The sequence below is a fragment of the Ambystoma mexicanum genome, chromosome 4q (genome assembly GCF_040938575.1).
Source record: "Ambystoma mexicanum isolate Mex_15411 chromosome 4q, UKY_AmexF1_1, whole genome shotgun sequence".
NCBI classification, from domain to species: domain Eukaryota; kingdom Metazoa; phylum Chordata; class Amphibia; order Caudata; family Ambystomatidae; genus Ambystoma; species Ambystoma mexicanum.
Window position 1 is genome coordinate 261,277,889 of NC_090928.1, and position 26,098 is coordinate 261,303,986.

Sequence of the window (26,098 nt, forward strand, 5' to 3'; positions counted from 1 at the left end):
GTGCACTCCCCACCATCGTATGGACTGTCTGAATTCCAGGTTGAGAGTTATCTTGTCTGTCCATTTCCCTGTGACTTGGCGCCACCTGGCATCCAGAAACTTTTGAAGTGGCATCATATGCAGCCTGCAGTACGGGACTAGGTGGATGCAAGAGGACATCATGCCCAGTAGTGACTTGATTGCTAGGATGGTCATGGATCACATCGTGGAGAGCAATGCATCTTCCCCCAGGAAGGCCATCATCCTCTCCTCCGAGGGGTACGCCAAGGAGGCTACCTTGTTGAGGCGTGCACCCAGAAACAGAGCGACCTGCGAAGGCACTATGCAGGATTTCGGATAATTGATGGAGAATCCAAGCTCTGTCAGTAGGCATATGGTCTCTTCTGTGTGCTGTATTGCCAGGTCCTGAGAGCACGACTGGATGAGCCTGTCATCCAGGTAAGTGTATACAAGTATGCCCCTGAGGCATAGAAGAGAAGACACTGGGGTCAAGCATTTTGTGAAAACCCTTAGCGCCGATTTCAGGCCAAATGGCAGAGCTTTGAACTGATAGTGACGCCCCAAAACATATGAAGTGCAAGAACGTTCGATGCTTTGGGTGTATGGGGATGTGAAAGTAGGCATCCTCCAGGTCGAGCATCCTCATGCAATACCCTTCCCCCAGTTGGCCGAGCACTTGCAGCAACGTGATCATCCTGAACTTTTGGGATTTTAGGTATTAGTTGAGGCGTCGCAATTCCAGGATAGGGCGCCGCCCTCCTGATTTCTTTCGGACCAGAAAGTATCTGGAGTATACTCGGGAGCACAGAAGGCACAGAACAGGCTTTGCCAGAATGACTTGCACTTCTTGTAGCAGCTGAGCCATGTGTAGCTCCTTCCTCGCTACAAGGGGAATAATAAGGCACCTGTGTTTGAACTCGAGGGTGTGACTCTGACAAAGTTTATGTCCACCACCCATTCGTCGGTGGTGCTGTCCTTCCACGCGATGATGAAATTTGATAGACGAACCCCACTGATGTGCGAAAGTGGGGGTCGTGGCCTTGGGCCGAGTCAGACTTGTTTGGGTGTTTGCGTCTTGCCTCTTGGTCATCAGCTACACTGAGACCCTCCGACGAAGGCTTGCAATCGTCCTCTGTATGCTTCTTGTGCCGTGGAGCAGGAGGGCTGACGTAGGAGGTAAAGGTGTAGCCACTGGAAGATCTACTGAACTTTCCCCTTGAAGATCAAAAAAGAAGAGGGCCGACGCTGTTGCAGGGTCCCTAGGGATCTTGCCGTCTACGTGTTTGTCTTTATCGCCTGCATCGTATCATCTACTACCTTTGCGAACAGGGTAACCCTGTTAATCATATCGACCACCATGGCCTGGACATCCATGGCTAATGTGATGGCGTGGTCGGAGGCCAAACCTCCTTCCTGAAAAAGGGTCGAGAGCCTCTGTATTCTGGTCATCCAGCAAAAAATCTAGGAGTGGGCCCAGCTTGAACCATATCTCCCCATCATACCAGGATAGAATGGCCAGAGTATTGGCGGCCTTCGTGGTCGATGCTGCAGTGTATAGAACACGCTTCCCCATTGCATCCATCTTCTTTCCTTCCTGGTCTGATGGAACCATAGACTTGGAGAACGAGTTGGCACACCGCTTGGTTCCTACAGCTGAGACCACGGAAACCGGTGATGGCTGTGATCTGAGACATTTGGGGGCCAGAATCTGGCACCCTATTTTTTCTAGAGCCTGTCCAGTCTTGCTGGTGCAGAGCTTGTGGTCTTCGTTAGCGCAAGGCCTTCCTCCCACACCTTGTCAAGTAAAGGGACAGACAATATCGTCTTCCTGGCCGATGTGTGCCTCTGGTAAAGGAAACCCTCTTTTATCTTTGCCTCTGCATTAAGTTGAAGAGGGTAAATGCCCTTGCCATCATGGAGTGGAATGACCCCAACTCATCTGGGGGAGAAGCCCTGGGGGTATCATCAACACCTATCAGGTACCCATCCGCAGGAATAAAGTCTTTAAACTCATCCGTGTCTGTGGTGCCGGTATCAGTGCCTGTTGCAGTATCCCCCGCTGGTGCTGCTGGGACAGGAGGTGGCGAGGGTAGCTGAGCGATGCCTGTGCGGGAGGCCCAGGAGAGCAGAACCTGGTGTTGCTCTCCGACGGGGCTGCTACTGGTTGCAGCCGCTGTTGTGTCACCGAGACCAGAGAACTCAGCACAGTGAAAATATCCTGAGACATGTCTCTAGAGGCCTGTGGGGTGGGGGAGGGAGTAGAGAGGGGGGGGTGTCACAGGCACGAGCACTGACTAAGGGCTTCTTTCCTCCTGAAGCTCACTGTCTCCAGAGCTCTGGTCCTCTCTAGGCTGGACTATTGCAACAGTCTGTTCCTAAATCTTCCTGCCTCTACTCTTCAACCTTTACCACTTATCCAGAACAGGACTGCAAGGCTTGTCCTTGGCCTCATGCCCAGGGATTGTATCTCTCCAGCTCTGAAATCTCTTCACTGGCTCCCTGTAGCTGCAAGGATCAAATTCAAGACCCTCTGAAATGTCCACAAGGCTTTCTGGGGCCTGGGACCGCTCTACCTCCAACTTTCTCTTCCAAAACATCTTTCTTCTCGAGCTCTCCGCTCATCCACCTCCAGCTCTGAGGGTCAGATGCTTTTCTAAGCAGAGAGTTGGGGGCAGAGCCATCTCCTCAGCTGTGGCCTCCCTCTGGAACAGCCTCCCCGCCTCTCTCAAATTTGAGCAGACCCACCTTCTGTTCCGGAAGCAACGCAAGACCTTCCTTTTCGCTTCTGCTTTCACGCTTCCTCGTCCCTGCTGATGCACCCGCCTGCTCTGCACACGGGTCACCTGGTCACCGTCTGAACTCTGGCCCAGGCTCATGCATGTCCAGTTGCCCATGCGCTACCTCCGGGCTCCCCAGCACTTAAGGGTCTGTATCTGCAACCCTACAGTCCCTTCTCTCTGCACTTATGAGCCACCCGCTGGCAGCACTTGTGAGTTAACTGCACTTCCCCCTCCCTCTTCCCCAACACTTGTGCAATTTGAATGACAAGGCCTAGTAAGATCATTATTTTGTCTTCCCTCGTTTCCCCCTCCTTTTCTTGTCGTGCCTAGAAACACTTGTGTAAAGGCGCGTTATTAGTGCCACATCATATCAATGGGTCTCACTGGGCTAGTATGCCTTGGTAACTATGCCTATCGGGCTGTTCTCACCCATGTCCAGGGATTCCTGCAATGTTTCCTTCTCAGACCTTGTGTAGATCGCCATGATCGGGCCGCTTGCAACCTCCTTTTCAACCCCCTCAACCCCTGGTCTGGGACGAAGATCTGTTGGTTGTAACAGATCCTTTGGTCTTGCTGCCTCCTTCAAAGCAGAAGATACCACTAGTGCCTTTATCGAGTAGTGGTGGTTGACGGACCAGTAGTCGTGGTCGGAGCGGTCGTGGGCCTTGGGGGCAGTGATAACCTGCATTCTCGCTGGTCATCCACGGGGTAGCTGTTGACGGGGTAGCAGACGGTGATGTGCCGCCCGTCGACAGGGGCCTGGCTGTCGAAGTGGTGGTTGAGTGCATCGCCGATGGAGGCCTCTGCTTGTGTGGAATTGCTGCCAATGAAATTGTGGGCTAGACGTAGACGAGGACCTTGGCGTGGCCTCCATACGGGAATGCTTTCTCGGTTTATCCTTCCACAAAGAGCCATGCTTCAAAGGTCTCACAGATGATACACCACCCACTGGCAAGCTCATTGGGGACGGGCATGGTGACAGAGCGTGTGTGCCCCGAACTAGGACCCGCAGCTGCCCAGTCTCCAGTCGGCTCAAGCATGATGCATGGCCTTACGAACACCCTGCAAGGGGGTGGGGGGATACATCCTCAGCCAAGCTCGACCTCTTACTCGAGGGCGAGCGCTCCAGAGGTCGACTGGATCTGCCCGAGCATGCCCATAGGCCACACCAGGGGCCAAGTCTTCCTTAAGCCACACCACCAACCGTCGATAATTGTCTCTCTTAGTATTGAATGGGAAACTCTGCCAGAGGTCGCATCAGTCTTCCTCATGGTCGGGATGCAGACAAAGGCACCTTGAGTGCCTGTCCTCCACGTAGATGTTCCTCAAATCACAAAGGGAGCAGAGCCTGAACAGACTTCTCTTGCCTTCCTCTGACATGATGAGGCACGAAGTAGGCCTCACTAGGTCTAACAATACTTGACACGAAGACCAAACTGTGTAGTTGTCGATCTTCACCGGCAAGGGATCACCGATACCGGTACAGACCTACAGTCAGCAGATGAGATATTTAGGGAAAAAAATGGGAAATTTCTTCTGTCTAAAAACAACAATCAAGAAAAATAGTTTGAAGAGCAACTCACAAGGACTTCCTGCACCAAAATGGGCGTTAAAAATCTGAAGATGGCCGCCAGGGGTAGGACTAAGGGAGACAGTCGTCAATGGATGGGTGCAGTATGACCCAAGTCTCCAGTGATTTGATAATGAGAGAAAGGCAGTTTTCAAGCAAGACTGCTTTCTTTTTCTGGCAGCAGGAGTATTAATGAGAATGTGAATCCATGCCTGACTCCATGCTGAGGAATATCAGTTTTTGTATCATACAAACTCAACACATCTTTTGGGAGACTAGGCTTCCTGCTCCTGGAGTGGTCTTGCAGAAACAGAAGTGGAATGAAGGGACAACGTGTTCATGTCTAGCTCATGCTGAATCTCCTTTTCACAGAGTTGCAGTTCCTTTAGCATTTCTTTGTCTCTCATCTCAAACTGAATTTCCAGTTTCCTGAATTCAAACTATATTTTCATGTTTTTTTCAAGCTCAGCTGACATGTTAGATACAGGTAGGTGTGATGTCAGAGGATTGGAAGGTGGATCAAGAATCACATTAACATAGATTTCATCTGCCTCGCTTTCTGGAAGTTGAGGGTTAAGGGTTCAACTTTGAACATCATTTTCCAGATCAATTCTGGGAGTAGGGGTTACAGGCCTACTCACAGCTTGGTTATCTAACAATCTTTGGATTAACTCTGCTTTTCTCCTTTAGTATGAAAGCATTTATCCTTATATACGCACCTGGGAGCAGGTGTAAGTGGATCTAAGTCACCTGGCCTAAGATCCGCCCACCTGGTGCCTTCCTGGTTGCCGCTCTTTTCCCTACTTAAGGAGCCCTCCAGCGTCTTTTCCTTTGCAGCTGGGGAGCAGCTGTAAGTGGATCTAGGTCACCTGGCCTAATCCCGCCCACCTTCTTAGCCCTGCCCCTTCCTTCCTGCTCGTAACTCTTAGATGAAGGGCGTCTCTCACCCGGGCGTCCAAAGTGAAGGGCAGTCAAAGAAAAGGGCTATTGCTGTTTGAACCTGTTCGGACCAGGAGGATCCAGGTTCCGACCCTCTGCTAAGACAGCAGGTAAGCATGCACCAACATGTGTTACTCCCTCTGTCCCCACAGGCCATCCCCACCCTCTCTGGTCCCCCCCTTGTTGTTCCCTTGTGCACCCCCCCACTTCCCGCACACAGGAGTCTGTCCTTATACATTCTGGTTTCACCATCACCGTCTTGTGGCCAATGCTGGATTTTACTTTTATGGACTTCATTGATTCACGGTGCGTCACCCTTTCTCAACTCTCATGCTGGACTTCCTTTGCATCTTGTAGTTACGGTGGCCCTGAATCATGCTGTTCCATCTTCATCTTGTATCCTGGCTTGCAACATTATGTGTTACTACTGACTTCTGCAATTGTATTTGCTCTCCCTTCTTGCTTCTCCACTCTTTTCGACGGCTTACTCCCTGTTCACTCCTCCTTTCCCTTCTCCCTTTTCCCATCTCCTCCCCTTACTTTCTTCTATGCACTTACTCCATCAGAATTGTTCCTGGACCTACTATGATAGCAACCTGGTCTATCGCTCCCCTATCCCCTTACTGTTGCCCCCCTCCCTCCGGCACTATCTGAAACGTTGTCAGGCCTAATACGATAGTCACTTGTTTTGTTCCTCCCCTCCCTTTCTGCACCCCTCTGCCTCACCTTTTGTTTTCCTCCGGCTCTACCAGAAATGTTGTCAGGCCTAGTACGGTAGTCGCCTGTCTGTTTCCATTTCCTTCCCACTCTGCCCTCCCTTCCTTATCTATGTCTTAGCACTTGCACTATCTGAAATGTCGTCAGGCCGAGTACGATAGTTAATTTCACATCCTTACTGTTCATGGGCTGTAAGAATGTTGTATTTCCCTTGGTCCCTTCCTTGCCTTGAAGCGCTTTGAAACACATTGTGTACAGGCGCTATATAAATAAACTATCATATCATATATTTTTGTTTTTCAACAGTAAGAGATAAGAGCTTCTGCTTTATAGTTTTACCATAGTGGACATGGTTTAGTACTTGACAGTATAGTAGCTTTCAGGATGTCGTCTTTGAAATACAATAAACCAGGAGTCAATGTTATCCAACCTACACAAATCCCAGCAGCTGTAACACCAGTGTTAGGGGAGTTTAGCTAAAGTCACACTTGGAGGTAAGACTTTAGTAAGCTATTCCAGTGGTTTGTAGATCCCCCAACTATTAGTATAAGGCTGTACTACTCAAAGAGCTTGGTAGAGTGGCAGAGCAGTCAGGCTCATTTTAAGAGGAAGATGTGAGCTGTAGGTAAGTACACTGAACCTAGCTAGTAGTGCACATCAAAGAAACACATACATTTATATTCAAATATAGATTTATTATACTTACACAAGTCACTGTTAAATACTTGGCACAATAAACCAACACACATGGGTATACTTTTTCAATACTTTCAAAAGGCCACTTCTTAGTTGGTAGTTGCTGAACGTGTACAATTGTTACAGGAGTCTACTGTGCTAATCGGTAAAAACGTGCACGCACAAATACAGCAATTGCATTTAGTAAGCATACACATATAAGATAGCGATTTTTGGGAAGGAAAACAGTTGGTTAGTGTTATCCTAATACAGCTTTGGGTTCTAGGAGGCAATATCCCTGCCCAGCAAATATTTTAAAGTCCAAAACGCAACCCTAGTTAAAAGGCAGTTCGGAGAGGCTTAAAGTCTTGAAAAGCAGCAGAAGTCAAAAGTTTCCTGTGGATACATTCTAGTCTCTAGGAAAGAAGATACAAGAAGGCTTAACCAACGTTGGAGACGTTAAAGGACTGGCTAAAGGGACACAAACAGCGGCTTGAGTCAGAGGTAAGAACGGGATGCCATGGACACCTCTATGTGCACTCAAACTCTGGAGAAACTTTCTGGAATAAGGTAAGCAAAACCCTTTCCCCCAAAGTACCTTAGGTTTGAAGACCATTTTCATGCTGGATGCTCCACGATGTTGCAGCTCTGGACCTGCCCTCCAGATTCCTTGGTCTGCTGAAGAAAAGGCAGGACAACGGACAAGATCTCTCAGCAGCAGTATGGAGGGAGGACCACTGGCACGGCTTTCATGAACTCCTCTAGTCACTGTGCCGTTTTGGCGCCATTTCTGCAGCAGCAACAAAAGGACGCGATTCGCTCGGTCAATCTTCTTCGGTTCTTCAAGTCCCACACTCTGGTGAGGAGGTGTAGACTAGTTAGAGTGCGTCTCTGGAGTGTCCTTGTGGGCTCAGCAAAGACTAGGACGAATTTAGCCTTTCCACAACGATGCACTCGAGATAGGCAGCAGGTCTCCTGGTATTGGGGTTCTGCAGCTCTGGAAACTCACAGGACCTCAGGAGATGGCGCAAAAACTCAAAGTTTGTCTGCACTGATTGCTCAGACAAGTCAAAAGGGAAGGCGTCCTCTTCGGAGTGCCTCTGTCGCACATAAAACAGTCTCAGTACAGCAGTGGTTGCTTCATGGTGTTGCTAAGAGTCTGCAGGCATTTTTAGTAATTGCCTTCTTTGGTTACTTCAGCTTCCAGTGGTTGACTTTTTCACTCCAGGAGCCTCGCCTTCTATTCAGTTGCAGCACTCACTCCTCTGCAATCTTCCTCAGCTGTTTACAGAAAGGGGCATTCGCCTGTCGAATCAGAACAGCCAGACCTCCCCCAGTGTAAGCGTGTCCCATTCAGGCACACTCGCAGACAAAGGACAGGGCAGTGGGAAAACTCCTCCCCGACTTCCTGCCTTCCTAGACACCCTGGAGCATAGGCAAGGACACCCAAGGGTTACCGCCAAAGGCAAAAACACGCTCACACAGGCCTCCCCTCCCAGAATGGTAGAAGAAGGGCTGACAAAGGACAACCAGGCTAATAATGGGGGGCAAAAAGAAGGGAGGCCCCAAGTTAGTACTTGAGTGCCCCTATTCTGCACTACCGTGGCTATGGACATAGCCTGCAGTAGAAACATAACTTAATAGTAGGTAGGACACGTCCACTGCCACAAGCCATAATTAGGAGATTATCTGTGTGACTAAAAAGTCACAGAAGCAGAGCGAAGGGGGATACTAGGTAAACCTTTGGCACTCCACATAAGGTGGTGTGTGCCAATCTCCAAGACTATAATGTTTTAGGAGAGATACTAAGTATCTCTAAGAACTGTAGTTACTATAGGACAAAGGAAAGCATCTCAAAGGAGGACCCCAAGGGTCCCCCGGTAACACTACCATAAGGAGCTGCATGCTGCAATAGTAAAATACAGATGCATTTAAGAGTTATGGAGGAAAATAGACCCCATGGGACAGGTCAAATACAAAGAATAGAGTTCCAAAAGACAGAGCCCAAAGGAACAAACAAGTGGGAAAAGGCTCCACTCATTCAGGATTTCCGAAAAATTGTCCAGAAGCCCAGTATAGGGTTCGGGGGTTTCAGTATGAGAGGGGATGAAGCATAAAAACTATAAATCTCCAAAACAGTTCGCAAAAGGGAACCCGCAAACAATCCTCTTGTCATGCACCCAACCTCTAACTATCCAGGTGTCGGCTTAGAACGCCCTCAATTCTTCAATTTTGCAAATTTCTCAAACCATTGCTGTTTCAACAACAACTGAGCAAGGACTAATTCCAATGGATGCACATACAGATGCAGACCTCACAGTGCTGCACCATCAAAAGATGCCAGTCCAAATGCTGGCTACCCATATTCTGTACATTGCTCTGCTGCTCTTGAGCGGTGTCAGTGCTTTAAACAATAAAATAAATACAAAATTAAACCGTACACTGCATACAGTTGATCATTCAAGGTTACTAGCACAGGATCAGGCATCTTTGGGATACCCTAACCACGAAAGAGATGGGGCCGGTCAGGCGAAAAATATAAAGTTGTGTGAGCAAATAAGAACATGTTTGTGAACTTCTCTGTGAAAATGGTTGCTTGCCCAGTTAAGAAAAATAGGATTCTGGACTCATATGCTGACGCATTGGTTTACTCTAGCAATACATGCATTATAAAGATTGAAACCATAAATGTGCAGTACACTTTTTTGACATTCAGGGCGTATGGAAGCGAGTAGCTGTACTGCAGCTTAATCGGTGTAAAAGCCTAGTTTCACCAGAGCGTGAACCTTTTACAATTGTTTGTCAAAAAATGTGCATGCTCAAATTTCAGGCACAAAGTTATTTCCGTACCACAGACTAAATCAGTAGCCATAACTTGCATGAATTTGTAAAATTCTTTATCTCCTGTATACACCTTAAATAAACATTGGATCTATTGAAACAAGCAAGTGAACAGTGGAATCTTAGCACCATAATTACCATTTCATAACTAAAACATGAACAAAAGCACAAAAGGCTTACCTGACTCATACCAGAAGGGTGAACATCAGCCAGTCGAGGAGAGAGCAAACCAGCAACAAGGCATCTGTTGTAGACATCTGGAATGGTGTCACTTATAAAAGGACCAGATTTCTTTAGGAAATGCAAGGTCTTTGAGGGCAAAAAAAGGATATAATTTTTAGTCATCATATTTAAAGCTTTTACTTTTTTTGTTCAAGCACTTTCTGGGCCCGCAACAATGAATGAAGCAGAATTCCACAGATGGTACGTTGCTTTCCCTAAATTAGGATGTTAGTAAAAAAGCAAATAAAATATGAAACATCAACTAAAGAAATGGAAGTAGAAGTCACAAATGCCACTGGAGAGGATTTGCATGAATGGCTCTCTCTGACATTTTTGTAGTCATGCCTTGTTTCGAGCTGTGCACAATGAAGCACAAAACATGCAATGTTGAATGATATGGAAAGTCTTCATGAACATTTATGCAATTCACTTGCTTACTGGCAATTTTGTGGCAACCACAACAGAAAAACACTAGCACATAAATTTCATTATAGAGCTCAGCTCAACCAATCCAAATGTATGAATTGTAGTCTAGAATCTCTGGAAGACCTTACTCCAAACATACTAACGTGAGCAGCACCTTGTATGACCGGGTGAGATGTCTGACCTTGTCAAGAAGGAATAGGGCCTGGGGTAGGAGGCCCACCAGGATTGCCGCCAGAGCCAGTCCTGCCCCAGAGGCGTGGTGTGGGAGTTGGCAGAGCGCCAGTTCCTGATCTTTCTGCCTGTAAGCTTGAATTGAGCACTATTACCTCTTGGAACATGCCTGTACTGCACAATGCTGCCCACTTTCTTTCTCGTCTCTTAGGGCTTCATTATCCAACATAGCCCACAGTGGAGAAACAAGCAGGCTGGGATAGAGATCATTTAGGGATGCCGTACATCCAAGCATTCCACATCACGGAAAACAGATATACTATGCAACATGGGTGAAGAAAGACTTTTTGCAACTTTCCTTCCGTAGTTTCCTATGGAATTCCATTGTGCCCTCTCCCGCTGTCCTCCATAGGATAACATTGGGAAAAGTCCCTTTGTTTCCTTATTCCATTACACTCACCTTTTGGCCATCCAATTGTTAGGGAGAATTCTCTGTAAAGGCTAATTTCCCAAACCTAGTGAGTCCCCCAGCAGCTTTGCTGGATTTTTGGGGTTTATTTTTTTCTCCTGCTAAGAGTGAGACTCTTTTTCCTCCCACTCTTAGACATGATTTGAGGTGTTCCTTTGACTTTGTATGTGTTCTATGGGCTATGGGGTCCTTTACCCCACAGGGTTTCATGTGTTTTTGATGTGGGTTACACAGCACCCTCCGTGCAGTAACCCAGGGGTGTCTTAGCGACCCCCTCAACGTAGACTCCATATCCTGGGACTGACTACTGTCTCCCAGGGCATGTAAAGTCACCATTGGCTTTACTAGTCTTAAATTGTGAACAGGACCAGTACAAACCATCATATTGTGGACGTACTGGTCGGGGCAATTCGATTGCCCCGGGGTCTGTTCGAGGGGGCACTGTCCAGTCCCCCCCGACCGAGTTTTGGCTGGTGGCAGTGGATACTACTTTGTATATTCGACCGCAAATATATTCCTATGGGATTTTCCCATTGTTCGAGGCTACCACTTTTTAATATAGCCTCGAACATACCGCCAGTTTATTAAATTAATATAAATTCACCGGTTGGTATTTTTTGCCGAAACTTGGTTCCAAAATGGCGTTTGTGTTCGCTTCTGTGACTCCAGCCCAAGTCGAGCCCTTTGTTCCACTTTTTGGCGGGCTTCTCTACAGAAGCCTCCAAAAGTGGTGCCACTCTGTCTGGGTACCACAGGGGGTGTGGGAAGGGGTTTAGGCACCCTGGACTAAGTTGCCTCGGCAACTCAAGTCGCACTCTTGTGTGATTGGCCCAAGTGGTGAGCCGCTCGGCTCACCGCTTAGCATGTTTGAGTGACAGCTAGGCTGAATGAATGGGGGTTTTCTGCATAAAAGCAGGGCTTTGGGGACTGGGACTTCAGACGTCGCCACAGGACCAAAGAATCCGAAGAGGCAGAAACTGAGCCGACCTGCAACGACGACACCACCGGTGGAGCCCTGCTGAACCGTCTCACCACTTTTCCTGACGACAGAGGAGATCTCCAGCCCAGAGAGTCTTCTTCCTTTGACTGGTGGGGATAACCAGTTTGCCTGTCTTTTAGCCTTCCTGGACCATCTCGTGGCCGCCTTGCCCGTGCCTAGCACCCCGGCAACCGGAATACCACGGTTTACCACTACCGAGAAGAAAAGGGTGGTACCTTGTAACCGGGAAACTCTGCGGCTGGTTTCTTCCCTGGCAGCGCAACGACCTTCAGCTTTCCTCCACGTCGAGACCTCCTCTTCCTCTGGACGAAACACCGACTTGCACCCGCTGCCAGTAACAACTGCCCCCGCTGGAGCGTTCTTCCCATTTTCAGGTACTGTGTCCCGCCTGGCTTCCCTTGCGACAGATCGTTCAGGGTGACAGTAAATCCTCGACTTTCTAACCTGGGTTGGCCTGGGGGCCGTTAACTATCTTTTCCTGACTTGATCTCAATCTTTTATGAACCATCTACAAAGACTCTTTGGGCATAACCCCACTGTGTGATTCTGGACACATTTTGCTTGCTCTCTCCAAGAGTGGGCCTGGCATTTGAACTTCCTTGCTCTCCAGTAGACTTTGCCTAACCTGCCTCACTGTGGTTCTTTGAAAATAATTGAAATTGTGTGCTTTCATAACTTTGCCTTTTCCCTCCCTTTTTCTATAACTTATTAGAGTGCCATCTTATGTTAAGCGCTCACCTCGGTCTGAAAATAAGTGGTGTTTCTCACTAAGACTTGTCTAATAAGTTATTAGGGTTGTATATATATATAATAGTGACTGTGTGTTGAGTTTACTTACCTCTGTGTGCTAGTGTAATTTACAATATATACTTTTACACCAAAGCTCTGGTCAGTGTTTGCTTGTGCTACTGTATCCCTGTACCTATTGTGTATACTCTATATACTGCTTAACTCATCTTGAGAGAAGTCTGACTGCTCAGCCACAGCTACCAGGTAAATCTGGGTGGTACAGACTCCTACCAATTGGGTTTACTGCCAACCACCTGTAGTCCTAAATCTTTTGCAGTGGTCCCTAAGGGAACTGCACAGGTTTCTGCTTAACACCAACATGGGTCAAATATCCTGCCCCTGGGTTAGCCTTGGGTATGGAAAAAAGGAAAACACTTAACCCTGCTAAAATAGTCGTAGAACTTTTAAACTACCACCAACATAAGCCTATTGAAGCCTACCTACAGAGACGACATTCTGGTAAGAAACATTGTTGCTCCTGTGACTTTTGGGCACAAGGTCCCGTCCTCTTAGGGTCTGGACTTAAATTAGGTTACTGTTTTTATCACTGACTGCATCCAAAATACTTACCTGCTTTGCTAACTCACCTATTTGATGTATATTTGAACCTATGGTGACTGTATACATTTGTATCAGAGTGTTATGTGATATTACTACCCGTTAGATTAATTTTCCAGTGTGTCCAGAAGCCCTAAAATAAATAACTATTTTCATACATTACGGTCTAAATTGAGGGCACCTGACCCCGCTCTCACTTTCCTGAGACTAAGCCTCGATTACTGATTCACGTACCTTGTGTTGGTTTTGGAAAATCACTCAAGAGTTTCCTGTTCACTGTAACTAGGATGGCCTCCTAAAATGTGTCCACCAGGCAAGATTCTAGAATTGCATGTTAAAAAGGGGTCAGCGCTGTTGGCAAAGAATTGTCTTTTCGTAACTTTCCCTCCATACTCTATGGACCCCCAAACTTGTTGCTTTTGTTTTTTTAACCTGTCCTGACTTTTTACGAGGAAGTGAAGCCTTCAGCTCCACTCCCCTCTTTCTCATTTTGTTATGGGGAAACTGATCAGTTCTTCAGACCATCAGTACTGTGAAACTTTTTGCACTGTTAAAAATGTACCATAAAGGTAAAAAGACAAAAAGGGGAAAAAACTGCAGTGGGGATACTTTTGTATCACCCTTGTCTTTTACACTTGGGATTTTTGGTTACTTTGATTTGTGCCCAAGGACAAGCTGGTGGCAGCAATTACATGTTGTCGTTATTTCTAGTGTGCACATTCGCCTTTACCGCGCATGGCTACAAAACTTGACTAGTGCCCAAAAATGGCTGTGCCATGAGATTTTCACTAGTTCTTTGGCCATAATGTTTTTGTTTTTTTGTTAACCTTTTATTTATTGGCAAACAAATCTGAGTACATGGGTTGCATGTTAGATTATTGATGCTTCTAGAGATACGTGTGATACATTATAGGTGCAATTGTTCTATCAGAGAACACAATACGTCACATTTACACATGCATAAGTTAACAATATTGACACAGTGAAGTAATTACATTTCAATCCTCGGAATGGTTGTAATGTAAGGAATTCAGCCCATATGCCCTTAGGTCAGGAGTGTAGGGGCAATACGTAAAAGTACTCCTCACATGTTTGAGTCCAGTGAGGTCAGCCACATTTTAAAGTTAGGAAGGTATGTCAGCTTTTTTTGTTCGTTATGTTATTCCATATACCAAACAGAACACCCAATGGATCACATTCGATGGCATACCGAACGATTTCAGTAAGCGCTTGTAAAACTTTGTTCCAGGAGTATTGGAGCTGGGTGCAGGACCAAAACATATGTACATGATCTGCCTCATCAGACTGGCATCTGGGGTAGCTATGGAGTATCTGTCGGGCAAATCGGTTAAGCCTTTGGGGGGTATAATACAATCTATTCAGCAATTCATACTGTACACAGCAAAATCTAAAGTTAAGGGAGACAGTACGTGTGTGGCCATTGGAGATGTCTAAATCTAGCTTGATCGTCCATTTAGCTCGTAACCCAGCCGGAGAGTCCAGGCTTTTGTTCAACATTATCTTATATAAAGGAGGAAACTATCCCATGAGCACCTTGTGTATTGGGAATGTATTGCAGTTCCTGAGTTTCCGGGGCTCGGCTGGAAAGCACAGCCATAAAGCCCTCACTGCGGGGGCGTGGACTGGAGCTCATGGCGAGTAGAGGCAGAGTCACTGAGCTCCGGCCGAGGCGCTGTTTCTTGATCCTTTTTGCCCAACTGATTTATACCCTCGACGGTGAAAAGAAGCTACAAGGGTAGCAGAAGCAGACCCCAACACGATCCGACTGGTCTGCAGACAAATCAGACCTCTGGAACCAGTGGGACCACACTTGCACTGATCCCCCCGCTTCCACATGCATCCAAAATGGCGTCCTGCCTAGGACTACGGAGCCTCTTCGAGGAAGCGACGCAGCCCACCACAACTGCAGGGAGCACACACACCGGAGCGAGCCGCAACCACTCCCAGTCCCAGTCTCCCGCACCCGCGCACACAAATACTGGTGTCACTCACCCACGGCGACCCCCGCCGTGCTACGAGCTGCTGCGGGACTCCTGCCCCAGCGGGAGCTGGAAGCCGCGCTGACCGGGCACCGCACATGCAGTGAGAATGGAGGGAGCAGCTCGGAGACGCCGGACACAGCCACCCAAGACCCCGTCCCAACGCTGCTGGGAAACACCAGGAGTGAGAAGCTTGCGCCTGAGCCCGGAGTGGAGAGCGACACGAAGGCATTGCACGGAATTAAAGAAAACAAGGGAGCCAGCCTCCCCCCCACCTGCCTCCGAACTACCCGGCCTTGGTGAAGCAGAGACACGCAACTAAAGGTGAGGACGACGGTGGGGTCAACACGCTGATAGCAGAGCCGCTGCACCTCTCACAAACGGGGGCATTGACACACGCCATCAACACATCAAGTGGCCCCCCCCAGGAACTGACCGGAAGGTCCACGGCACCAGACCGTAGTGGTCACATTGATATAAAGTCCCATCACTGTGGGAATATTATATAGCGCCACAAGGTGCTGGATGAAGACTGACACCCAAACTAACGAGCCACTTGTACTGGGGGTCACAAACTTGGCCCCGTCCCCAACAAAGGACATTACAACATAGGCCTGGCACACCCGTCTGGCCCTGAAATCACCCGGATCTTCACCGGAGACCTGAACACCCTGCCCCTAAAGCAAGCTGAGCAACACACCATTAAAGCTTCAGCATGGTCACCAGGAATAAAAGGGAAACCAGTCACTATGGACACATATGTCTCAACCAAAGTGAAAACCCCTACGCAAACTCGCCTTTCCACCCTGGAATCCGCGCAGGCAAGGAAGGGAGAATCCACTGACAACCAATCCCAGGTACTGGAAGCTATTGCATCACTGCGAACATTCAGAGACTCTAAGATCGATGAATTCAAATCTGACATCCAACTCATGCACCAAGATGCCCGAAACTTAACAGAGTGTGACAAATGCCGAGACAACCATAAGTGAAACATCATACGACACCGTAACCCTGAAGACCAAAGTTGTGGACATGGAGAGGAAAGTGGCTGCGCTTGAGGCAAGATCCGAGGAGGCCGAAGGTCGGGCTCGACGGGGCAACGTCAGAATACTGGGAGTACCGAAAGGGAGCGAAGGCCCGAATCCAACGGCCTACATAGAGTCCCTAATACAACAAGAGTTAGGCGCTGGGAAGCTAACGCAAGGATTGGCAGTCGAAAGGGCACACCGGTCCCTCCAAAAGAGGCCCCCACCTGGCTCACACCCTCGCCCCATAATGGCCAAAATACTCAACTTTCAAGACAGAGCAATCATCTTGAGGTACTCCAGAGAAGAAGGACCCATAGAACGTGGTAACTCCAAAATAGCCATCTACCCAGATTACACCCAGAAAGTTCAGAGGGAAAGAAATTCATTTGTGCCAGTGAAAGCAAGACTCAGACAATTAAACCTGAAATACATGTTGCTTTACCCATTGAGATTGAAGGTCATTTTTAAAGGGCGTGCAATATTTCTAGAGAACCCAGTAGCTGCCAATATGTGGCTGGAAGATAACCTCGCAGAAGGCAAAGACGCTCTCCAGATGGAAAACTGAGGCAAACCCCATATCGGAATGCGAGAAATAAAACCACCTATGAACCCACACTCCCAACGGAGACATAGGGCAACCAGAAACCAAGAAGGTAATCCAATTAACAGTTGGCCACACAGATGCAGCCCTCGCTCGGCCTCCCGCCAGGCGTAAGGATTGACCCCCACAAACAGTCCAGGACCGGCCAGTTGCCTGACCAACCCAGCTCGTGCCCGATACCCGGATGGGTCCAGCCGTTGCGAGAGCGCCTGAGCACCACAAGAAAAATGTAGTTGGGTGGCGCACCAGTTTTAGTTATGTTAAGTGTTTTATTAGTTATACAGTCTTCAAACCACTAACACCGAAGAGGCACAAGATAAGTCAAAACCAAGATTCGGGAACGAGGAGACCCTGGAACCCAAATCCGAGACCCTGCAACCCGAGACCTCCCCAAGATCCCAGCGAGGATCACTAGACAGACCCAAAATACTAACCCAATGGCGTCACAAATCAAGGTGATGACATAGAATGTGAGAGGGATGGGCTCCTCCTAAGAAGGAATTGGATTCAATCCTATCTCTGCAGAAAAAAGGTTTTGATTGCGATGCTTCAAGAGACCCACCTCACGGATGAAAGCATGTCCAAACTAACAGAACGATGGGGTGGAATCAGAAGGGGAACACCTTATTCCAAATACGCAAGGGGAGTGTTCACGTGGGTGAACCCAAATGTACCTGTTCAACTGTAAGGCCTTGAGACCGACAAAGAAGGCAGGTACAAAATAATGTGGAGTACTATCGAGCACGTGGCAGTTTGTCTAGTGAACTCCTACCTCCCACAACATGGAATACCCTCACACCTCAAAACACTATGCACTAAAATGATGCACCACAGAGAAGGAACCTTTATTTGGGGAGGAGATTTCAACTGCATCAGAGAATAACGCCGCAACCCATACGCTTGAACAGCACACTCAAGCACCTCAATCTGGTGGACATCTGGAGGGAACAACACCCCACTGAGAGGAACTACTCAGCCCCGCACAAGATCCATAGACCGAGAACAAGTCCCAATGGCAGAAACCATGGCATATCTAGGCAGATCGATCTCCGACCACTCGCCACTAATCATGCAATGGAAACTCAGGGGGCCTAGACCACCAATCCCTACGTGGAGAATGCCCACTGCAGCTCTCACTGACCCCAAATTCAGAGAGGACTTTGGTGAAAAACTAGAAGAATACATCGACATCAATAAAGGCTCTGTGGCAAGCTGGGGAACACTATGGGAAGCCATGAAAAGTAGTGACACGAGGCGAAGCAATATCAAAAGCTGGCAGCATCCGAAGACAATTGAAGGATGAACTAGAGGAACGGGAAGAGGAAATAACACACCTAGAAACCAATACTAACGCCACACCAGAAGTAGAGGCAAAGCTGAAAGTAATCCGAGAGAAATGCCAATCAGCCTGGGACAGGTTAGCCAAATTTGACTTCGCAACATACACTGCCAGGGCACACAAAAAATCTGATAAGCCAGGCAATAGTTGGCCTGACTGTGCAAGCGCGAACACCCTAGACACCTCCAAACAGAGATCATAGATGGAAGTGGGACAATACACAGGACAACTAGATATTAACACAGCATTTGCTGAATTCTACTCCAGTTTGTACTCCCGCGACAAACAAATACCCAGAGAGGAAATCAAGGCTACCTTAGAAGACATAGGACTCCCCACAATATCTGACGAGCAGAAAGAGTCACTAGAGATGGAGATCACCACAGAAGATGTGACAAAAGCAATTCGATTGCTAGCTACGTGCAAGGCTCCCGGAAGCGACGGCCTCCCATCTGAATTTCACAAAGCATACGAAACTACTCTCACCCCTATCCTTCACGAGGTCTACCAAGAGGCTTACGAGAATGGGATTTTACCCAACACCATGAAGGAGACAATAATAATCCCTATGCTCAAACCGAACAAGCCACACAATCACTGACTCCTATCGCCCCCTAGCTATGCTGAACTACGATAGTAAGATTCTCACTACCATCCTGGCCAAGAGACTCGCAAGGGTGGTGGGGTCCATAATCCACGAGGACCAAAACGGCTTTGTCCCGGGACGCAACACCACAGCCAACCTGAGAAGGCTCCAACATATCATGGCCGAGACCTACACGAGAGATGAAGACCTAGCAGTGCCCTCACTTGACGCCATCAAGGCCTTTGATTCCATATTCTGGGAGTGGCTAATCGAGGTGCTGGGGAGTACGGCTTTGGCGAAGGTTTCGTGAGATGGGTCAGGGTACTATACAACTCGCCTGTAGCAAGAGTGAGGACCGGTGGAAAGGTGTCTGAACCCTGGGAGATACAGCGGGGTACCAGGCAAGGATGCCCACTATCGCCTATGTTATACATTTTAGGCCTAGAGCCAATAGCTATTTACTTCAGGAAACAGTTCTTTGATGCGGGCATAAAGATGGGCCATGAGCACTCCATAATATCACTATATGCGGATGACGTACTCCTATACCTGAAAGACCCCCAGAACGACGCACAAGTCACATTGGATGTCCTTGACAACTATGCAGACTACTCTGGGATTAAATTCCGCAGGCTAAAATCCTGTGCATTCCCCCTGTCCAGACTAAGGGGCTTGAAGGAGACCGAACTGCCAGATGTTGGGATAAAATGGCAACCTGATACGTTCCGGTACCCGGCAGTCAACATGAGGCACACCCCGAGGCTTACACACGAACATAACACTGAAGCAGTAATAAAAGGCCTCCGCAAATCTATGAATTTCTGGTCAAAACTACCACTTGCAATGATGGGCAGAGCAGCAATTGTCAAGATGATAGTCCTCCCTCGATTTTTTTTTCCCTTCATAAGCATCTGCCACTATATCAGACCACCCTTATTCAAGAAGTTGGAAACACTAATCAGGGACTTCCTATGGGGACCATCCAGGCATAAACTGTCCTTTGTCTATTCCAACGCTACCATACAAGGAAGGTGGAATACAGCTCCCTGACCTCCAAATGTACTACCTGGCGGCACAACTCAGTCATGTGACGAGGTGGCTCTCAGACGATCCGACCGCTGAATCGGGGCTACTGCGACAATCACCTTCCAAGTTATTCCCTAAAGACTTTGGAACCCATTGAAGCAGACACAGGATGTCCCCATGATTGCCAAATTAGGCAGGCAGATATGGTCCAGAACCTGCTTCATCAAGCAACTGAAACACCCCTACTCCCCCAATGCCCCCATCTTGGCAGACGCATGCAAAACCCAGATGGATCTTATTACAGCGAGAAGGTGGGAAAGCGCTGGAATCTATACATGGGGTGATATGTTCGAAGAGGGTGAATTCAGAGAGTTTGGATCACTGCAGGCTAATGAGGGGCTCCCGAGTGGCCAGTTTCTGTGGTACCACCGGCTCAAACTACCCGCCAAGAACTGGTGCAGTTGGCCAGAGGAGCCTACCCAGGACCCCCTATTACAGGAGATACACGACCTCACGGACGGCTGGAAACCAGTTTCTTGGCTCTACAGTCGGTTGATGGACAAAACCAACCCCAAAAGCACGACACTGAAGGAGAAGTGTGAAACAGATCTTGAAATTACACTGACACACAAGGAATGGGAAAGAGTACTACTCTACCCCAAGGAGGTGTTGAGGAACGCCAGGTTCAGACAAATACAATTAAACGTCTTATATCGGACGTACATGACCCTGCAGAGGGTGGCCAGTTTCAATAGACAGACATCGTCAAAATGTCCCTGGTGTGGAAACAACATAAGAAGCCATATACAGTGTTCATCATTTACAAAAGCCGTAATGGACAAGATGGAGAGAAAACAACACTTCACACTTATGGCTGTAGTTCACATCACAATGTTTACAATCTATCAACATTGGTTATTTAGCGTGATGTTAGTAATAGTGTGACTGAATCGCATAACTATTATACACAAATATGGTATAATGGCGTCTACAATCTGATGTGTTTCTGGGGCAGAGGGCAGCACTGTTGCAGTCAAAGGCTCGTCAGTAGTGTCCCAGGACCAGTCTTCAGGACGCAGTGAGTTAAGAAGGCAGTTACACTGTCACCATGACGCATATGTAGCAGTGTAGTCACCTATACAGTGAATAAAAAATTGAAGCAAATGACAATGCATTGCTTACCGTAAGAGTATTTCTGATGGTTGTATCTGCTTAGATTCACATGCTGTGCATAGGTCCGACATCCAGTGGTCACTGCGGAGTATTGCATTTTGTTTTTCGTAGTCGAAAAGGGGACGTCGACAAGGCGTGTCTGTAACACTATCCCTATAGTGACGTGTGTTGTACCCACAATCCCTCACGCGTCGAGGTCCCTCTGTTTGTATTTTTCTGCCCTGAGGGAGCCTTCTAGACGTGAGTGAGTACAGAAAAGAGAGAAATATAGAAAGATGTCTATGTTCCTTCCATCCAAGCGGGGAGGAAGGGTGGGCGCATGTGAATCTAAGCAGATACAACCATCAGAAATGCTTTTACGGTAAGTAATGCATTGTCTTCTGATGTTTGTTAATCTGCTTAGAATCACATGCTGTGCATAGACTAGCGAGCAGTACCCGGAGTTGGCGGTGGGTTATGAGAAGGAACAGTAGAGAAAAGATGTCTTAATACTGCCTGTCCCACCTGGGAGTCAGATCTAGAGTGTGCATCTAGACAGTAGTGTTTTGTAAAGGTGTGCACAGAACTCCAGGTAGCCGCTTTGCAGATGGACTCAAGGGGAACATTTGCAATGAATGCTATGGACGCCCCCGTGCCTCGAGTAGAATGGGCTCTTGGCCTAAAGGGCAGTTCTCTCTTAGCAAGAGTATAGCAGAGAGTGATGCATTGAACAATCCATCTAGAAATAGTATACTTTGAAACTGCATCCCCTTCTCTTCCTGCTGCCACCGAGACGAAGAACTGATTAGTCTTCCTCAGTGGTCTGGTTCTTTCCATGTAGAACATGACCGCTCTGCGCACATCTAGTGTGTGCAGAGTCCTTTCTCCCAAGTTGGAAGGATTTTGAAAGAACGCTGGTAGTTCTATAGACTGGTTTACATGGAATTTTGAGATGAAGTTTGGAGCAAACCTTGGGTGAGTGCGTAGAACCACTATCTTTGTGAACTGTAACAAAGGGGTCTAGAACAGAAAGAGCCTGTAGTTCACTTACTCTCCTGATGGAGGTGATAGCTATTAGAAAAGCAGTCTTAAGAGTGAGGTCTTTAAGAGTTGCTTTGTGCATGGGTTCAAATGGTGAGCCCATGAGTTTGGTAAGTACCGCGTTAAGGTCCCCTCCGGGAGCTGGGTCAGCTATCGGGGGGTGTATTCTCTTTACTCCCTCCATGAAGGCCTTTATAACAGGGATCTTCCACCACGACACTTTGAGTTGGGAAGTGGTGTATGCAGAAAGTGCCGCTAGGTGGACTTTAATGGAATTGAACACTAGACCTGAATCCAATAAATGGGTTAGGTATAGAATAATATGTGTGGGAGAGCAGTCAATTGGGTTGATGCTCTTTCCTCTGCACCAAATGACAAATCTCTTCCATTTGCTAGAATAGCAGTGGCGAGTGTTAGGTTTTCTGGCTTCCCTGAGGATGTCCATGCATCTCTGTGGGAGCTGTAGATGTCCAAATTCTATGATCTCAGGAGCCAGGCTGCTAAGTTCATGTTCTGGGGGCATGGATGCAGAGTCCTGCCCTTGTCTTGTGACAGCATGTTGTACGGGCAGGGGAGTTTCACTGGGGGAGATAGAGACATCTCCATCAAGTGAGCGAACCATGGCTGTCGGGCCCACATTGGAGCCACCAGTATCATGGTTACTTGTTCCTGGTGCATCTTGTGCACTACCTTGTTGAGAAGGGGAGTCGGGGGAAAAGCGTAAACAAATCTCCCTGACCATTGAATCGACAGACCGTTCCCCTTGGATTGGTTCTGGGGGTACCTGGAGGCGTAACTTTGGCATTGTGAGTTCTCCAGGGTTGCGAACAGGTCTATTTCTGGGAACCCCCATTGCGTGAAGACGTCGAAGACGATGTCTTCGTGCAGTCGCCATTCGTACTCTTCGGGCAGGGGGAAATCTCTGCTGAGTTTGTCTGCCAGCAGATTGAGTTCCCCTGGTACATGTTGTGACAGAAGGAACATATTCTGTTTGAGAGCCCACTTCCATATGTTTTGGGCCAGTTTGGACAGTCCTGGAGAGTGGGTTCCCCCCTGTTTGTTGATGTAATACATGGCTGTGGTGCTGTCTGTAAGGACCATCACTGTCCTGCCTTGTAGGTGTTCCTTGAAGGCTTTTAGCGCCTTGAACACCGCTAGCAGCTCCAGAAGATTGATGTGTTTGGATGCTACGTTCGGAGTCCACTCTCCGTGAGCAGTTTGATGGGATAGGTGAGCCCCCCATCCTGTGAGGGATGCGTCTGTGGTTAGAGTGGCTTCCGCCGCGGGTGTGGCAAAGAGTTTCCCTTTTTCTAGGTTTTCTTTTGTCCACCACCGTAGCGAGAGAACTAAGGCCTGCGAGACCACCACTAGGTCGTCCCATAGACCGCTGGCCTGACACCACTGGCTGTTGAGCCACTCCTGCATTGGGCGCATGCGCAGGCGCGCGTGAGGTACCAAATAAATACACGACACCATCATGCCTAGCAAGCGCATTGCTTTGCGTACCGTCACCTCTCGACCGGACACATATTGAGGGATCTGAAACAACATGTTTTGGACCCTCTCTTTGGAGGGGAAGACGAGGCCGTCCTTTGTTTGAATTAGAGCCCCTAGGAATTGTTTGATTTGGCTGGGGTCTAGGCTGGACTTCTTTTCGTTGATGGAGAAGCCCAACTGGAACAAAAGGTCTACAGTCTTTTGGGTATTGGAGAAGCATGTTTCGTAAGAATCCCCTGTTATGAGCCAGTCGTCGAGGTAAGGGTAAACTGGGATGGACAACCTGCGCAGGTGGGCCGCTGCCACTGCCAGTACCTTCGTGAATACTCTCGGTGCTGATGCTATGCTGAAGGGTAGCACTCTGAACTGGTAGTGTTTGCCCTCTATCATGAACCGGAGGTATTTTCTGTGCGCTGGCAACATTAAAATATGAAAGTATGCATCTTTCATGTCCAATGTTGTCATGTAATCTCCCTGTGATAGCAGTGGGATCACTTCCTGTAGGGTCACCATACGAAACTTTTGGGGTTTGATAAACTTGTTCGCTGGGCGCAGATCTAATACAGGGTGCATTGGTTAGATCCTTTTTGGGTACAAGGAAGTACACTGAATAAATACCTTCCGTTACCTGAGATAGAGGCACAACCTCTATGGCTCCTTTTTCCAGCAGTTGCTGTACTTCTTGTAGAAGGATGGCAAGATGTTCTGGTGACATGCGTCGTCCCCTCGGGGGTTTGTATGTTGGGGAACTGTTGAATTCGATGCAGTATCCGTGGGCTACGGTGGAAAGTACCCAGCGCTCTGACGTTATACCCTCCCATGCTGGAAGAAAGGATGTTATCCGGCCCCCGACCGGTGTTGCATGGGAGGGGACGCGAATCTTCGCGTCACTTGGTGTTGTTAGGGGCTTGGGAACCTCTGGGGGTGGACCCTCGCCCTCTTCCTTTGCCCCGGCGCTGTCCTCTTTGGCTGTACTGGCCACTATTGGTCTGGAAATTGGTGGCAGGGTAATGTTGCTGCTGGTTTTGGTGTTGGCCACGAAAAAAGCGTTTATTGCCATAGCCGCGCCTGGTAGCGGGCTTAGAGATTTGGTCAAGAGTTTTGATCGTATCGAACTCTTTTTTAGCCATCTCCAGAGCCTCATCCACCGCTTTCCCGAAGAGGTTTGAGTCTTCAACAGGTTTATTTATTAAAGAAGCCTGTGTCTCCGGTTTGAACCCTGAGTTGCGCAGCCATACGTGTCGTTTTAGGACTATTCCCTGAACTAGGGAACGTCCCGCAGTTTCTGCCGCATCCAGAGAGCTCTTTACAATACTCTAGTTGACCTGGGTTCCTTCGCCAATAGTTGAAAGCAGGCGTGTACGTAATGGTTCCGGCGCTTCTTCGGCGTCTTTGCGCAGTTTGGCCCACTGCGCGTCCGCATAGCTAGCGAGCAAAGAATTGTTGGCAATTCTTGCCGAAAAGGCGGCCGAGGATGTAATTCTTTTTGCAAGGGCATATAACCGCTTGCCCTCCTTGTCAGGTGGTCCCTCACTGGTGGAAAGTGGTACCCCTGCCCTCTTTCTTGTGTTGGTTACTACCAGGGAATCCGGAATGGAATGTCCCCTGATGTACAGCGGGTCTGAGGGTGAAGGAGTGAAAAGTTTTTCAATTCTAGGATTGACCCCTCTGATTAGTGCGGGTGTGGACAGCGAGGGGATGATTTTTCTCTTCACCGAAGCGAGGAGGGGAATTGTCTGACTGACCGGGGGTTTCTCCTTAATTACCCTTTCTACAAAGTCTAATTCAGGGGAGAGCTCCCCAGTGTCCAGTTCGAAGTGTGCTGCTGCTCTGCGCAACAGGGCATTAAATGTGGGTTGATCGTCAATGCGAGACGTGTTTCTAACAGGTGAAATGTCAGGAGGATTTAGGTTCAGGACATCAGTGTCGGAATATATTGATGGTGATTGCCAGGGGTGAGAAGGTCCTTCTTCTGGATTTTCTCCGAAGCCTTCTCCTACCAAGTCTGGGCTGTCTTCCAGACCTTCCTCCTGGTTCCGTCCGTCTTCCTCGTCCATAAAATCATCCTCTTCCTCAAAATAATGTTCTTCCCCAGTGAGGTCATACACACTGTGGAAGTCTGAGGCTGTGTCCTGGTGGGGATTGACTAATCTTGGAATTTTGGCCCTGGGGTCCTCCTGAGGCCCTTCTCTTATTCTCTTTGGAGTGGGAGGGTTTTGGGCATTCATAAACCTCTCCATTCTTTCCATGCAGAGATGGAGCCTTTCCATGGTTTCATGGGGTACCCCTGAGCGGTCTAGCGGGGGAAAATCGGTGTCTTGTAGCTGAAAACGGCTCGACCTCTCCCATAACGTCGAGGAAAGTGTCACGTCACCTTCCGAAAAGCCTTCAGGTGTGCTGGGAATCCCTTCGACTGAAGGAGATCGTCCCTGTGTTTTCGGCGTGTCTTTCGACCTTTGCGTAGCGCTCGACGTGTCTTTTGGCGTACGCTTGTGGGCGTTGGCTACCACGATCCTCGCCAAGCTCTCAGCGACTCGTTTGTCAGCGGAGAGCTGTGGTTTCGACGTCATGGGTGTCGAACGCTCTATAGCGGCATGCGCTTTCTGCTGATGCGCTCCGGCCGATGATTTGGGGGCGGCGCCCTTATTTGCCGAAAGCCCAGTCGCGG

At 48.3% G+C, this 26,098-nt stretch overlaps 1 protein-coding gene across 2 annotated transcripts in view; it reads right to left on the reverse strand.

Annotated features, from left to right (window-relative positions):
- Positions 1-26,098, reverse strand: part of AHCTF1 (AT-hook containing transcription factor 1) — a 2,174,249-nt gene that overhangs the window by 1,688,602 nt on the left and 459,549 nt on the right. For both annotated transcript variants that reach the window (XM_069607832.1, XM_069607831.1), the window contains exon 12: positions 9,703-9,831. In XM_069607832.1, the coding sequence (XP_069463933.1) occupies positions 9,703-9,831 (129 nt within the window). The remainder of the gene's footprint in view (positions 1-9,702; positions 9,832-26,098) is intronic.